Genomic DNA, 16946 nt, shown 5'->3' with positions numbered 1-16946 from the left:
ATCGAGCACCATAACCGCACCTTTCCACTCACGCTGGAGGAACTCATCGAGTATCTTCCTCATCCTAGTTTAGCTGAACAGTTCAAAGAGATGCAAGAGCGTCTCTTAGCTTTGGAAGCCAACAACAAGGAACTGAAAGAAAATCTCAGTGCTAAGATAGTTACATTGCGAAGTGCATTAGTGATCCTAGATGAAGAACCCTTACGCCGACCTGACAAAGGGCCCGTAGAGCAGGAGCCACGAATTATGAAATCCCGAAGGCATGCCAAGGATCGGTACAAAAGGGAAGAAGAAAATTCGGAATCGAAAAGGTAGCATGCCAGTCAAGAAAAGATTCGGGATCGGTACCAACCATCGACCAAAAAAAGTAGATCCCAATCCATGAAATGACTTGAAGAAGATTCGGAAACTAGGGACAACGCAAGCACAAACGAGACTCACTTCAAAAGATTGGAGCGTGGGATCGAGGAAGTAGCTTTGGGACAGAAGGATCCTACTCCGAAGATCAGAGATGCAGTTTCACCTTTCACACCTCGGGTACTAGAACATCCCCTACCAGATCGTTTCAGGATGCCAAGCATCCCGACTAATGATGGAAAGACAGACCCATGAGATCACCTTGATACGTTCACATCATGGATGTTGCTGCAAGGAGCTAGAACCGAGGTAATGTGCCGAGGTTTCGCTTTTACCCTCACCAGTTCTACGAAAAACATGAGGTGTTACTGAAAATTAAATTAAACTTACATAGTATTTTCCAACATTAGGTTTACCATTCCCCTTTTTGTAAAAAATTAAAAAAGATGGCAGAGAAAACAACGAGCCAAAAATTTCAGTGGTTTAGAAGCGACATTAAAAGTGATTAATCACTTCTAAATTTAAAACAAAAAATTGGCTACGTAAACCACCTAAACTATAGGAATTGTAAATTAGCCAACATTTGATAAATAATTTGTAAATAGCCAACTTGCATACGTGGCAGCTTATTAACTGCCTAAAATTTATGTTTGGTTGTGTTAAATAAGGTTTTTATTAATTTGTTAATAAGTTTACTTGGTTATTTACAAGAAATTAACCACAGGTGGGCTATATCTCAATCCACTATATCCGTGTGGCTATATAACTTAATAACCCAATTTAAAATGATACAGAACAATGTCGTTTTGTGTAAGCACTTGAAAATTTTGGAGGAGAAAACAAGAAAATTAAAAATTTGGGAGATTATAAGCGACATGTCGCTTCTAAGTACCGAAAAAATATAAAAGCGAAAAATGTCGCTTTTAATCTAAAAATTATGATTTTTTCAAGACATAATGTTTGTATTTCCGTGGAATAGGATGGAAGCGACTAGTCGCTTCTAATTGGTAAATGTCGCTTCTAATTACAAGCGACTTGTCTCTTCTAAAATATTTCGTCGCTTCTAAAAGTTATTTTTGTAGTAGTGTGTGCCAAAGGCTTTCCAAAGATGTCTACTGCGATTTCATAACCACCGCCGAATCACCAACCAAGGTGCAACCTTGAAAGACGTAGACTAATACATTTCATTACAACTAGAGACCCTTTCGTGACCTTAAAGACATTCCTTTCACCTTTCCAACAATACATACTGAGAGCAGAGATAAAAGTATGCGGAATGAATAATTCTCATTAACCGAATGAACATATATATAGAATACAAGGAAATAACTAAATCCCACAAAAATAATAACCTAGCTGCTAAACAGGAAAGAAAATAAAACTGAATATATCCTAGAATAATTGGCACTAAATTAGTTCTACAAAACAGGAAATAATATCCTATACTAATTACATAATATATACAAGATAATTTAACACTCCCCCTCAAGTTGGTGCGAAGATGTCAATCATGCCCAACTTGGTTATGAAGTCTTCAAATTTCTGTCTGTAAAGTCCCTTGGTGAGAACATCGGCAAGCTGTTCTGATGTTGGAACAAAAGGCATGCAGATTTCTCTCTTTTCTAGCTTCTCCTTGATGAAGTGACGATCGATTTCCACGTGCTTGGTCCGGTCATGTTGGACTGGATTATTAGCAATGCTAATGGCTGACTTATTATCACAAAACAGCTTCATAGGAGCTGTGAACTCGATCTGTAGCTCGTTCAAGATGCTTCTGATCCAAATGATTTCGCAAATACCCTGGGCCATGGCTCGGAATTCAGCCTCTGCACTACTCTGATACACAACAGCCTGTTTCTTACTCCTCCACGTCACAAGATTGCCCCACACGAAGGTGCAATATGCTGATGTTGATCGTCGGTCGTCTGAGCATCCGGCATAGTCAGCATCCGTAAAGACCTCGATCTGCCTGCTGTCATTTTTCTGGAAGAAAACTCCTTTTCCTGGGCTTCCTTTGAGATAGTGTAGAATGCGATACACTGCCTCTAGATGACTTTTAGATGGGCTGTGCATGTGTTGACTCACGAGACTCACTGCATATGCAATATCTGGCCGCGTATGAGCTAAGTAAATTAGCTTTCCAACCAGTCTTTGATACCTCTCTTTATCAGCCATATTTTCACCATTTGACTTGGTAAGCTTATGATTTGGATCGATCGGTGTAGAGGCAGGTTTGCAGCCGAGTAAACCAGTCTCCATGAGTAAGTCAAGCACGTACTTTCTCTGTGAGATTGCAATTCCCTTTGATGACCTCGCAACTTCCATTCCCAAGAAGTACTTGAGGCTTCCGAGATCTTTCACCTCGAATTTTCGAGCTAGAAAATGCTTCAACCTATCGAGTTCGGCCTCATCATCCCCTGTCATCACAATGTCATCCACATAAACAATCAATATGGCTATTTTACAATTAAGAGAGTGTTTGTAGAACATGGTGTGATCACTATGGGCTTGTGTGTATTGCTGATCCTTCATTGCCTTTGAAAATCTTCCAAACCAAGCTCGTGGAGATTGCTTGAGCCCGTATAATGCCTTCTTCAAGAGACACATTTTCCCATCGGAATTTTGGTCAAACCCCGGGGGAAGTTGCATGAAGACTTCTTCTTCCAATTCTCCATTGAGGAATGCATTCTTGACATCGAATTGTCGTAGTGGCCAATCAAGATTCACTGCAAGGCAGAGTAAAACTCGAACCGTATTAAGTTTAGCGACCGGGGCAAAGGTTTCCTCATAATCAAGCCCATAGGTTTGAGTAAACCCTCGAGCAACAAGCCTCGCCTTGTATCTCTCAACTATCCCCTCGGCATTGTACTTAATCGTGAAAATCCACTTGCAATCAACGGTCCGTTTTCCCTTAGGTAACTTCGTTATCTCCCATGTCTCATTTTTCTTTAGAGCTCTCATTTCCTCTAAAACAGCCTCCTTCCATTTAGGACTACTTAGAGCTTCTTGTATAGAACTAGGAACATTATCAGTTATAAGATTTGTGGTAAATGCTCTAAAGGCGGGAGCAAGATTTTGATATGAGACATAATTTGGCATAGGGTATAGAGGGAACTTAGTGCAATTTCTGGTACCTTTTCTTAGGGCTATAGGCTCATCTAGGTCTTCGGCTGACTCATCACTAGTTTCAGTGGCTATGGGTGAGTTAGACATGATAGAAGGTGGAGATGTGTTACCTTGACCCGAGTCCGGTTCCGATGATGACAATGCCGGGGTTTCAACTTCATTCTCCGATTGCACTCTTGAGTTAACACGAAAATCAGTGCTTTGTTCCTCAATAGAATTAGATTCTTTTTCATTATAAGATGAAATATCATTATGCACACAATCGGATTTAGGCAAATAAATAGGCAGAGTATTTAATTCCCAAAAACACTCTTCATTATCATTTTTCTCCCCCTGAAGAGGGTTTTTATCAAAAAAGGGTTTGTTTTCAAAAAATGTAACATCCATACTTACAAAGAATTTACCCGAGCTAGGATCATAACATTTAAAACCTTTTTGAGTAGGGGAAAAGCCAAGAAATATGCATTTAGTTGCTCTTGGATCCAATTTTCCTCTATTATGATTATGAATGTGAACAAAGACAGTACAGCCAAAAATTTTCGGAGAAAGATGTGTGAAACATTTATTTTCAGGAAATTTTTTTTTGAGTGTTTGAATAGGGGTTTTATAGCTAAGAACTTTGCTTGGCATTCTATTAATTAGATATGAAGCAGTTAGCAAAGCATCCCCCCAAAAACGTTTTGGGACATTCATTGAAAACATTAAGGCTCGAGTAACTTCAAGTAGGTGTCTATTTTTTCTTTCGGCAATTCCATTTTGTTGAGGTGTATCAACACAAGAACTTTGATGGATTATGCCCTTTTCAATTAAAAAATCACCCAGGATTTTATTAAAATACTCTCTACCATTTTGAGTTCTTAAAATTTGTATTCGGCTATTAAATTGAGTTTCAACCATTTTATAAAACATCTTAAATGTATTTTCAGCCTCTGATTTATCCTTTAGCAAATATATCCATGTGTTTCTAGTATGATCATCAATGAAAGTAATGAACCATCGTGTGTTAGTAATATTTTTTACACGTGATGGTCCCCAAATATCACTATGGATTAAAGCAAAAGGTTTAGATGGACTATATTTCAAAGTAGGAAAACTAGACCTTTTATGTTTTGCTAATTGACAGATTTCACATTGTAAAAGATCAATACTCTTATTTTGAAACATAGAAGGAAACAAATGTTTTAGATAACCGAAACTTGGATGGCCTAAACGAAAGTGCCATAACATTATTTCATCAGATAATGAAAAGAAACTAGAACAATGAGGTTTCTGAATTTGTTTACTCAAGTTTGCCTCAGAGGTGAAGTAGTATAGCCCACCGTATTCTTTAGCACTGCCAATCATCTTCCCCGAGCATAGGTCCTGAAAATCACAACCAGTAGGTACAAATATGAGCTTACATTGTGAATCAGTTGTCAATTTATGGACAGATAACAAATTATAGGCAAGATTAGGAACATGAAGAACATTGGAGAGGGTAATGGATGGGGATAAAATGATTGAACCTTTCCCAGCAATAGCAGAGAGAGATCCATTTGCAATTTTCACTTTTTCATGACCAGAACAAGGGTAATATGTGTGAAACAGATAAGGAAAGCCAGTCATATGATTTGAAGCCCCTGAGTCTAGGATCCATGGATTAGAATTATCTAAGGATATTTTTAGGGCTGTCATATGGATACCTTTCTGAGCTAAGGATGATGATGGAAGGGATGACTGATGAGAGGTCCATAGCTTAAACAATTGCTCTAAGTTGTCTTTATTGAAGAAGGACTGTTCTGGAGTCGATGACTGAGCCCCGGGACTGCTTGCTATCGGCTGAGAGACTTGGAGAGCACTTTTGTTGTCGTTGAAGGATCGTTGTGAATCAGCCGGCTTGCCATGAAGTTTCTAACACTTAGCTTTAATGTGTCCCACCCTATTGCAGTGTTCGCAGATCGGCCGGTCAAACTTCTTTGAGAACCGGTTGCTGGAATCCGGTTTGGAAGTCACCATGGCACTCATCTCCGGCTGCGTTGGTGATGCATCACTGGCACCGGGTCTGAGCATGACCTGGCGACGGCTCTCCTCTCTGCAGACTTCTGAAAACACCTCGCGTATGCTTGGAAGTGGGTCTCGACCAAGGATTCTGCCCCTAACTTCATCGAGATCTGCATTTAAGCCAACCAGAAAATCAAATACTCTCTCCTTCTCGACAGTTTTCTGATAGAAGACGCTGTCTTCCGGGCAGCTCCACTCGTAATCGCAGTAAAGATCCATCTCCTGCCAAAGCATCTTGAGATCGGTGTAGTACTGCGTCACGGATTTCTCGCCCTGCCTAGCCTTCCTCAATTGAGACTTGATCTCAAAAAGTTGGCCAGCATTGCCTAGGTCTGAGTATGTCTCCCTTACTGCCGTCCAGATTGCACTTGCCGAGGGAAGAAAGAGATATGTTCTTCCTAGACTTGTTTCCATAAAATTCACAAGCCATGACATTATCATCGAGTTTTCAGCCTCCCAAGTGTTGTAGCCGATGAGATCTTCCTTAGCGTCCGGTCTGATCGTGGTTCCTGAAAGATAACCAAATTTACCTCTCCCTTGAACGAAGAGTTTGACAGATTGAGACCACTCCATGAAATTACTTCCATTCAGTTTATGAGAAGTGATGGAATGGGTTTGAAGGTGATCGGTGGTGGTGATAGAATTCAATCCACCAGACCGAGAAGAATTTCCGGTAGAACCGGTGCTATTTCCGGTAGAACCGGTGCTATTAATACTTTGATCAGCCATGAGAATTGGCTAAGATCCTATAGATGTGTTTAATGTGTTTGTGGCTCTGATACCATGAGAGCAGAGATAAAAATATGCGGAATGAATAATTCTCATTAACCGAATGAACATATATATAGAATACAAGGAAATAACTAAATCCCACAAAAATAATAACCTAGCTGCTAAACAAGAAAGAAAATAAAACTGAATATATCCTAGAATAATTGGCACTAAATTAGTTCTACAAAACAGGAAATAATATCCTATACTAATTACATAATATATACAAGATAATTTAACACATACTTTCAAGGACATGCCGTACCTCCGCGAAATATGCTAAATCTCGCCGTGTAACTTAATCCACACTCTACCAATTTTGGCCAACTTATGTGACTCATTGTTCCCGAGCAACACTTTGCCCATCGTGAATTTCTTGTAGTTCTCAAACCAACTTTCAATTGGTGTCATATGGAATGAGCATTCATAGTCTATGATCTAACGCGGGATTATGTGGTGGAGGCTACAAGAACTTCGAAGCTCTCGTAACCGTCAACAACTTCTTGAACAACTGTCTCTTTTCTCGTTCACTCTAACTTTCTATGATATAACGCATGATTATGTGGTGGAGACTACAAGAACATTGAAGCTCTCGTAACTGTGAACAACTTCTTGAACAATCGTCTCCTTTCCATGTCTTATCTCGTTCACTTTGTCTCCTCGATTCAGAAATTTTTTCACCATGTGCCCTTCTTCATGGAACATGTAACACTTGATGAAGAACTTCTTTGAGTTCCGAGACTTTGACCGTGAATTTTTCTTTCCCTAGGTGTCTTTCTCGTCCAATCTACCTTGAGCCATGACCAAGCCATCCCCGATAGTACCTTCCATTTCCATTGGTAATTTGTGTTCTTTTGACTTCAAAACTGCAATTACGTCCTCGAGAGTAATATCGTATCTAGAATGTTGAAGAATGTCAACCACATGCTTGTATGACCTCGGAAAAGAATAATGAAAAACTAATTCTTGATCCTCATCATCATACTTCACGTCAATGTTCTCCAAATTGACAATAACCTTGTCGAACTCGATGAGATGATCCATCAAATATTTTCCTTCCACCATATTGAATGTGAAAACCGCGCCTTGAGAAACCTCTCAACAACATCTTTATCATGTAAAGTGACTCTAGTTTCAACTATATATTGGTCACCGACATACACCGTATCACCTTCCGCAATACCTTATCCTGAGACTAAGAATCAAGGTGTTGAAAACTCTTTCTAACATCTTCTTCTTCTTTGTTGTATCCCACGTCGCCAGAAGCTTATCGGACCCATCAAGAGCCATCCCGAGACTCATGTTTCCGAGATGAACCCACATCTCCACTTTCCACAACCCGAAGTGGTTTGAGCCATCAAACTTCTCAATATCCACTTTTGATGTCGATGCCATCACAAGTCCACCAAAACAAAGAAAAAAAAATTCTAAAACACTTGGTGTGCACACGAAACCACACACAAAACTCCCAAAATTTCAACACAATCTTTCTTTGATACCAATTTGTGAGAACGATTCGGGGACGGATACCTAGAGAATACAGAAGATACTAGCATAACACTATAAATACGTCTTCCTGGCTTCAATCCAGACAATCAACGAGAATAAAAAGAACGACGGGGAGTTTTATCTAAGTTCGGTTCAAATACATCTTACTTCCTTCTTAGAGAGTGACTAACAAAAATCAATCTGAAAAGATTACAAGTCCTCAAAACGTCCTTTCTCTCTTTGATTTTTGCTCAAGTTGTTCTAGGTTATTTTTTTTTATTTAAGTGGGATAGTCCCTTATTGATTGTGTGTAAATTGACGTGTGTTTATATATCGGTTGGATCTCTCCACTTGACACCCATTGGTTCTAAAATTGAAGTTCACATGCTTTCAGAGCCCCTTTTCTTTTCTCACACCACAACAATCCTCTCTCTCTCTCTCTCTCTCATGTGTACATTACAACACACACTAGTGCTTATAACAAGTACCAATAAAGCAAAACAAAGAAAACAAAGAGTAAATGTGACCCACTTCTATTGTAAAGCCACAATTCACAATTTATATTAGAGACGGTGATTCTGAAGTTAGACGTAACAAATACAGAGCGACAACAACAACAAAAATGACCAACCACGATGATAGAGACAACATAGAACAGTTTATTGCAAAACAGTTATAAACTATAAAATTAACTACTCACATCAAGTGGCAACGACCATATTAGACGGGACGAGGGGAACTGATGTGGCAGTGGGTCGAGCGAGGGGTTGGGAGAGGTGGGGCAGTAGGGGTGGGACAATAAGATGAGAATATAAGTCCGATGACTTGTGGGGATGAGTCAAGGCAACGAGTTTAAGGCTCACAGACAATGATACTAAGTTCGGGTGAGATTAATTTGTTTGGCGGCGGTGGGTCTAGTGGTCAGAGAGTGGATGTAAAGATGTTGGTCAATAGTGCTCTTTACATAAGACACGGTGATAGATAGATAATGGGGAGGTGGTGGCAGAGGTGGCGGAGAGAGAGAGAGAGAGAGAGAGAGAGAGAGAGAGAGAGAGAGAGAGAGAGAGATAGAGAGAGAGAAGTACCTCCTCTCAACAAATGGTGGAGGAGGGCAGCAGTGGTGGTTAAGCAAGAGTGTAGGCATTGAGAGAGAGAAAGAGAGAGAGAGAGGAGTCGGTCAAGCTAAGACAATGATAATGGTTGAGTGAGGACGATGACAATGACAGGTCAAGCGAGATTAAAGAACAATTTCGCAGTGGTTAAGAAGGACTGTGGCGGCACCGAGGAGTAGAAGAATAAAAAAAACAAGAGATATATTTGAGTTTATTTAATCTAGGAAATTAACTGCAACTTGTGTCCGAATGTTTTTAATAAAATCATACGCGACTTTTCGCCTCTACCACGAGCCAAGATTAAAAAAGAGAGGCAAATCTCACCGCATAACAGTTTAGATAAATTTGGAAAAAGAGCATTTAAATACATGTGATTCATGTTAATAATGTTCTTATACTATCACACAGGGACGGAGCTAGAAAAACTCAATAAGGGGGGCTTATTTGAAAAAAAAAATTAGAGGGGGTTAATTAAAAAAAAATTCATTCTAAAAATGCAAAAAAATTTAAAAAATAGGTCAAAAGTGTAATTTTTTAGGGTAAAAAATGTAAAATATTTTAAGAATGGGCAAAAAATGTATTAAAATAAAATTTGAGGGGGGGGCTGGAGCACACCCTGGACCTTAGCTGGCTCCGTCAGTGGTATCACATACATGTCTTCTAAATGATTTTGATTAAAATGCAACAACATAAAATACAATTATTTTTCTTTTCCAATTTAAAACATATCTAACCTAAAGATATCAATTTCATGTTTTTTCTCCTAAAAACCAAATTCATGTAAGATGATATACTTGTTGATGTCTAAAAATAGATACAACAATTGTCTCGACGATTGCATAATCTGTAACAAATTGAATACAAAAATCGGACTTTTCTTAAACTAGACGAACCTCAAGAAGTTCTACAATAAAAAGGTTTAGAGTTTTGTGTAAAAAATGCAGTGCGTCCGTACTTCGTCCTTTTCTCCTCCTTTTATATCTTACATCTGAAGGTAGGTTGATCAGACCCACGTTCTTTGTCAGTTATAGTGTAACCGTGCAAAATAACTTCCCTTCAGTTATTTTGCGGTTTCTTTTGTGCTTACGTGGTCAAGTAAACGTTATCTTGACGTCTATAATTGTGCCGAAAGCTTTTATTAGACTTAATCGACATTGAAACTTAACTTATGCTTCTTTTAGTTTCTTTGTTATATTTTTTGATACATTTGGTCGATATTTTATTTGGTCTATTCGGTGTTATTAATATTCTGATTATAACATTGTCCTCCAGTTTCTTAGCGTTCCTTGAATAGAAGAGAAACTTTATATACTCGGTACTTAATGATTTGGAGCGAACGCGAAACCTGTAAGTATTTCGAAATTTTAAATTTCAAATCACTTTCAATTTGTTGGCGCTTTCATGACACCTTTTCGAAATTTTTCCTTGTTGAATCGTCAATTTAAAACTGACCGTTAGATCAATTAATTCATTGAATTTTAGATGATCCACACCGTTGATCTTCGAGGCTTCTTCAAGACGCTTCCATTTGCGTCGATTCGAATTCTTTGTCAATTCAAATTCTTTGTCGATTCGTATTCACTTATGAATTTATATATAGGTAACTCAAATTTGTTTTCTTTTACTCTCCATAATTTCTTAAATGACATTTGAGAACTATAGGTAATTTCCTTCTCGGAAGCAGTTGGCCTTCTTTGTCTTGGGAGCATTCGGCATTTTCATTACTCGGTTAGTAACTTTGTACTCATATTCGTAGCAATCGTCAACTTAAAATATCGGTCACCTTAGGGAAAGTTCCGAATGTTATGAAAATTAGAGATTAATTCGTCATCTTGAATCTTGTAGGACAGACCATGTCATCTGATCCCAATTCTTTTTTAGGTTCTGCGGCTTTGGAAATTAATGAACTAAACCGAGGGGAAGTTGTTTCATCTAATATTCGGGAAAAGATTCAAATTTCTAGTGAGGATTCTAGTCTGAATTCTAGTTCTTCGGATTTTTCGGATTCTTCAGTAGAGAAAGTAGATCGAAGCCCTCCCATTCTTATCAAGCCCCAAAATATTCCTTTCTTTGAAAATGACAAAATGGACGAATAAACTTCTGAGTCATATGCCGAGGGAGTCTTATAAAGGAAACCTTCGGACTTTTCATCCAAATTGCTTTTTTCGGTTGCTTCCAAAAATAATCTGACCAATTTTAGGAAGAAAGTATCAATTGATCCAAGAATAGAATTAATAGCCCCTCAGGAAAACGAGTTTCAACATTTCCCTCCTAAGACACTCGTACCTTTTAATCCATCTATTTTGAGGGTAATATTCGGTCTTCCTCTTTACCCTTTCATAGAAAGAGTTTTGTGAGGTTCCAATTTAGCTCCGACACAGTTAAATCCAAATGTATATAGGATTATAATATGTTTGATAATATTGTGGAGGAAATATTTGGGTCGGGATCCTTCACCAGCCGTCATAAAACACTTTTATAAGTTTAAATTGAATCCCGGTTGCAATGGTTGGTACAATCTGACCACTATAAATAGGAAGTTTCAGTTGATTCCGATCTGCCAAGTAGCTGTAAGAAATGGAAATGGAAATTCTTTTTAGTTCGAGTGTCCGATCTATCACAGACTAGATATCCTATTCCCACCATAAATTCGACCTTTGAACTATTGTATTCAAGGTCTGATTTAGGTGAAGTAGACTGTATAATGGACATGCCGGCCTCTTCCCGATCTTTTCTTACACTCTGGTCGGCAGCTAATATTTCTTGATATTATTGGGGTTTTCATCCCGCCAATCCTCGCTCATATGGTAATTGTTGCGATTTTTACGCGCGCAAGTACACGTGTCGCTCAAGTAATATAGTGAATTAAGTACGAGTGTCGATCCCACGAGGAACAAGCTTAATTAACAGACAAATCAACTAGCACGAATTGAACTAAAGATGAGATGGAAAGATGTCACAAATTATTGACAAGTTCTAACGCAAATAAATAACAAAATACTCAAATAAAAGTTGTAAGCAGAAAGAGAGGCTAAGGACCAAGGCTTCACGGGTTTATTCAACGGTTTGGATACACGAATTTGACGCACAATCAATACTACTCTTTGCTAACCATACCCACAGAATAATATTGCTAAATCTCTCTCGAGCATCTAACAATCTATGTCAAAATTAGGAAAATCTTCTCTCGATCTCAATCCCTAACAAGAGTATTCACACGATTCTATATATGGCAACCTAACTACCTCTAGCCTAGGCATGCATCATAGTAATTCAAACCAAAACACTAACAACCTAATCTTTCTCAAGCATCAAGTTGAAGTATAAAATCATGAACAAGGTAGCTAATCTCGATCAAGCATTAAAACGGATTTGAATTAAACAAAGTAGTAGAGAATGGAAATTGAACTTCAATATATTAAATCATATCCATAACCGAATCCTAAACCCGCTACGCCATAGTCCTTAATGGAATTAGTTCATGGCGTAGCGATAAAACAAAAATAAAATAGAGAATAGGAAGAAGAAGAAACCATAATTAAATACTCAATTGTAAATTAAAATACAGGAGTTCAAGAGTAAAGGAGACGAATAAAACTATGATTAGCGCGAAATTGATGAAGAACGGCTCTCCTCTTTTTCTCTATCTCTCCCAAACACTAAGTGAAAACAATAAAAAAAAAGTGCTAAGATCCCTAAACAAGAGATTGAGAGGTTTATTTATAGGCCTAGGTTGAAATCCTTGAGTTTCTCTTAATTTTCGGAGCAGACTGGGTAATTAAAAGTGATCCAACGGCTTAGATCGACTCCAAATCCGCGTTTCCTCTTTTTTTGTCTCGGCGGACCTCGCGGCGCGTGGTTTGAAGGTCGCACCGTGACGTTGACATCCCGGAGGACCTCGCGTTCCGCACCTCGTGCTCGGAGATCGATTTCGGTGATTTTTGGAACCTCGCGGCGCGAGGTCCTTGGGTCGCGCCGCGCACTTTTTCTTCCCGCGCACACCGATTTTGTAACGGCCATAACTCCTAGCTCCGATGTCCGATTCTTGAAAATAAATATGCGTTGGAAAGCTAAGAGAGAGCTCTATCCAATCATGGAATTGGATTATCCAAAATATTTACTTCAAACTCTCAGAATTGTTCACAAGAGGACGCTGTATTTCTTCTTTGCTCTAACTTGGCGAAAAGTCTTCGAATCTTCTTAAAATTGCTCCGTTACTTCACGCGATGCTCTACTAACCTCCATAATACCTCATTGGCCTCTAAAACCTACAAGTCTCTCAAAAACACACAAACAAATTACAAATACTCGAGAACAAGCTTGGATTTAGTCGGGAAAATAGTAGTTTTCCGCATGATTAACGCACCTATCAGTAATTTCTTTTTAAGTTTCTTGATGAAAATTTATTTGATATTGATATAGCGTTCGACTATTATTTTTTTATTTTTGTAGATATGGGTGAAACTCCTGTATTTCCGGCTAATTTTGCATTGCCAAAGGGTTTCAAACCCCCGAACATGAAACCGAACAAGAGATGCGCAGGTGCAGGTCCGAGCAATCAACCTCTGCCAAAAAAGTCGAGGAAGAACAACGAAGTTCCAATGACTGAGTCTCCCCAAGTTCAATCCCTTTCAAACAAAGAAACAGAAGTACCAGAGGTTACGACCCTAGATCATTTGACCTCCGTCTTCAATTTTATGATGAAGGCGCCGGCGATGAGAGACACGACCAACATTGATTCTCTCAGCAAGGTGGCCCGAGCCGCTCGTCTTACCGACTGTCTTTCTTTGGTAAGTATCTTAGTTGAACTTATCTTAGGTGAGTTTTCATATTAATCAACCTTTTTTTGATAAAACAGGTTGTTGACGACTTCTCGTATTTATCATCGGAACTTATCAATGGTCTTTTAGACCGAAAGAAGTTGTCCGATGATTTTAAGAAGGTTCAGGCTAGCCATGAGGATCTTCTGTCCAAGGTCAGAGCTTTGGAGAAAAGTGCCGAGGATCGAAGATTAAAGTCAAAGCGGTCAAAGACAAAGTCAAAGTGGCAGAAGCGAGGGCCAAGATGAGGGCCTTGTGGAAATATGTGAAGATAGTCATGCAGAAGAAGATCGACGAAGTCGTCGACTCTTTCAAGGCATCTGAAGAGTATCAAGAGGAGGTCGGTAAGTACTATTACCTTGGTCGGGTAGAGACCGTGGAACGTCTGAAGGCGAAAAATCCAAATCTGGATGTATCCGACTTGGATGATGCCGAGGCGTCCCAAGAGACCAGTCAAGAGACTACCGATTATCTTTCATTTTTTTAAGCTTCTTTTAAATGTTTTGAGACAAATGTCCGTGGCTCGGACTTTAACACCCTGAAGTATCTAGTAGCTTATTGATGTTGATTCTTTTATTTTACTAGATAAATGAAGGAAAGAAAAACTTAAAAGTGAGAATAAAAAAAATGTGTTCATTTACCAATCAGAATATGCAATAAACAAAACCGAATAAAAAGATACCAAGTTGGATTAAGGTATACTACCCTCCCTATAAAACATATTTTAATTGCCGAAAATATGTTTTGTATATCAATGTATTTAAGAACTACTTGGGCGTGCCTCTTTTCGCAGATTTTGAAATAAACTTGGCTACAAGCCTTGATTGAATTAAAATCATGTCTTTGCTAAATGCCTTTACAAACAAACCTAGCCCAAGGGCCTAGATTGAAATTAAACAAGTCTGGTTAATTTCCTTTACAAAAAACTTGGCCATAGGCCTTGATTGAAAATAAACAAACAGGTTTATGGGAATAATCGGACGAGATGTTCGGCATTCCAAGTATTTTTGTCTAATTTTCCACTTCGACTTAGCTTATATGCGCCATTTCTGAGTGTTGAGATGACCGCATACGGGCCTTCCCAATTTGGACCGAGCACTCCATCTGTAGGATTTTTTGTGTGCATGAATATTTTTTTGAGCACCTTGTCGCCTCTCGCAAATCCTCTTGATCAGACAGACCTGTTAAAACAACGCGCGATTCTTGCCTGATTAAACAAGTTGTATTCTTTAGCTTTTTCTCTTTTTTCTTCAAAGAAATCGAGATTAGCTCTAAGGTTAATGTTATTTACCTCTTCGGCATAATTTTCCCAAGCAGGAGTATTTACGCCGATGTCTACTAGGATTATCGCTTCAGTGCCGAATGCCATTGAGAATGGGGTTTCTCCTGTGGACGAATGTTTTGAAGTTCTATATCCAAACAAAACTCCTGGCAATTCATCTACCCATGTACCTTTGAAATCTCCCAGCCTTGTTTTCAAACCGTGTTGGATGGATTTGTTCACAGCTTCAACCAATCCATTTGCGTGTGGCCTGATCGGTGTAGAAAATGCTTTGTTGATCCCATATTTCTCACAGAGCAATTTGAATGGCTCGTAATCAAATTGTGTCCCGTGATCAGAAATTATTTTCTTGGGAATTCCCAATCGGGAGATAATATTTTTCCATACGAACGCTTCTATTTTCTTTTCAGTGATAGTCGATAGCTACGACCGCATATCTACAACTTCCTTTCCTTTTCAGCATTGGACCGATCAAGTCGATTCCCCACTCTGCGAATGGTACCGAGCAGACAATGTTGATTAAATTAGTAGATGGCTTCCTTGGTATATTAGCAAACTTTTGGCGTGTTTCGCATTCGCGAACATACTTCTTAGCATCGGTTTTTAAAGTAGGCCAATAAATGCCTTGCCTCAATAATTTCTGTGCCAAAGCCATTCCGTCATTGTGGTTTCCATAAATTCCTTCATGCACCTCTCTCAATACATACTCAGCATCATCGTTATTGATACATTTCGTGAGTGGAGTTGAAAATCCTCTCTTGTATAGTGAATCCCCTTGCATGATATACCAAGCAGACTTGTATTTCAGATTTTTAGCTTAAGGTTTGTCTAATGGGAAAGTGTTGAATTTGAGAAATTGAATGATCGGCGTCATCCAAGAATCTTTTTCTTCAATCATGTTGACATCGGCAATATTGATACTGGGAAGAGTAATCTCTATGATTCGCTGTTCCAGAGTATCATCGGTCGAAGTTGCCCCCAATTTTGCTAATTCATCTGCCTCCGTGTTTTCTTCTCTTGGAATTTGCTTAAATTCCACATGCTCGAAACATTTGACCAATGCTCGTGCATTGGTAGCATACGGCATCATGCTCGCCCCTCTCACCTGAAATTCATTTGTGATTTGATTAATTACCAATTGAGAGTCCGAGTAGACTACTATTTTTTTCACTTCGTAAAATTTTGCCAATTCAAACCCATGTATAACGGCTTCATATTCGGAATCGTTATTTGAAGCTTTAAATTTAAAACGTAGTGAAATTCTTACTTGAAAACCATCTTTGGGTGAAAAGACTATTCCCACGCCTGACCCATGGATATTTGCTGCTCCATCGACATATAATTTCTATTGGTCGGTACGTGAATTCCGCCAAGAAGTCGGCAAGTGCCTGCCCTTTAATTGCCGATCTTGGTCGGCAAACATTAAGTTAACTAGTGTTTGATAAGTAGCTCCAGTATTTTTTTAGATCAAATGGCATTACGGTATAGCAATATAGCCCCCGATCGGTCAAAAATGTTGTATGGTCTTCATCTGAACCGTACATGGGTATTTGGTTATATCCCAAATAAGCGTCCATGAAGCTTAAAAGTTCATGACCCTTCGTAGCGTCGACTAATTGGTCTATCCTTGGCATAGGGAGTGAATCTTTCGGATATACCTTATTTAAATCGGTGAAATCCACACATGTTCTCCATTTCCCGTTTGGTTTTTTGAACTAAAACGAGACTGGAAAGCCAACTAGGGTATTTAGTCTCTCTAATCTACCTATTCGACATAATTTTATCAACTTCTTCTTTTAATGTTGCGTATCTTTCAGCATTCATCCGCCTTCTTTTTTGCCTAATTGGTCTTGCTTTCGGATCAACGTTTAATCTATTATAAACGTGACTGGGATCTATCCATATCATGTCCGATTGTTTCCAAGAAAACACATCTAATTTTTTTGCTAA

The 16946-nt window shown here is 38.8% G+C and overlaps 1 protein-coding gene across 1 annotated transcript; it reads right to left on the bottom strand.

Annotated features, from left to right (window-relative positions):
* Nucleotides 1–14748: 14748 nt before the first annotated feature.
* On the bottom strand, nt 14749–15651 carry LOC149404704 (uncharacterized). The gene is made up of 4 exons (XM_089607640.1): nt 15427–15651; nt 15167–15344; nt 15006–15100; nt 14749–14895 (listed from the first exon to the last, which is right to left on the bottom strand). The coding sequence occupies exons 1-4, from the start codon at nt 15649–15651 to the stop codon at nt 14749–14751; spliced, it is 645 nt and encodes a 214-aa protein (XP_089463766.1).
* Nucleotides 15652–16946: the final 1295 nt, after the last annotated feature.

The sequence above is a fragment of the Urtica dioica genome, chromosome 2, assembly GCF_054948205.1.
Source record: "Urtica dioica subsp. dioica isolate 48M chromosome 2, U.dioica_male_clone48M_v1_H2, whole genome shotgun sequence".
NCBI lineage: Eukaryota > Viridiplantae > Streptophyta > Magnoliopsida > Rosales > Urticaceae > Urtica > Urtica dioica.
This window is presented reverse-complemented; position numbering and strand designations above follow the sequence as displayed.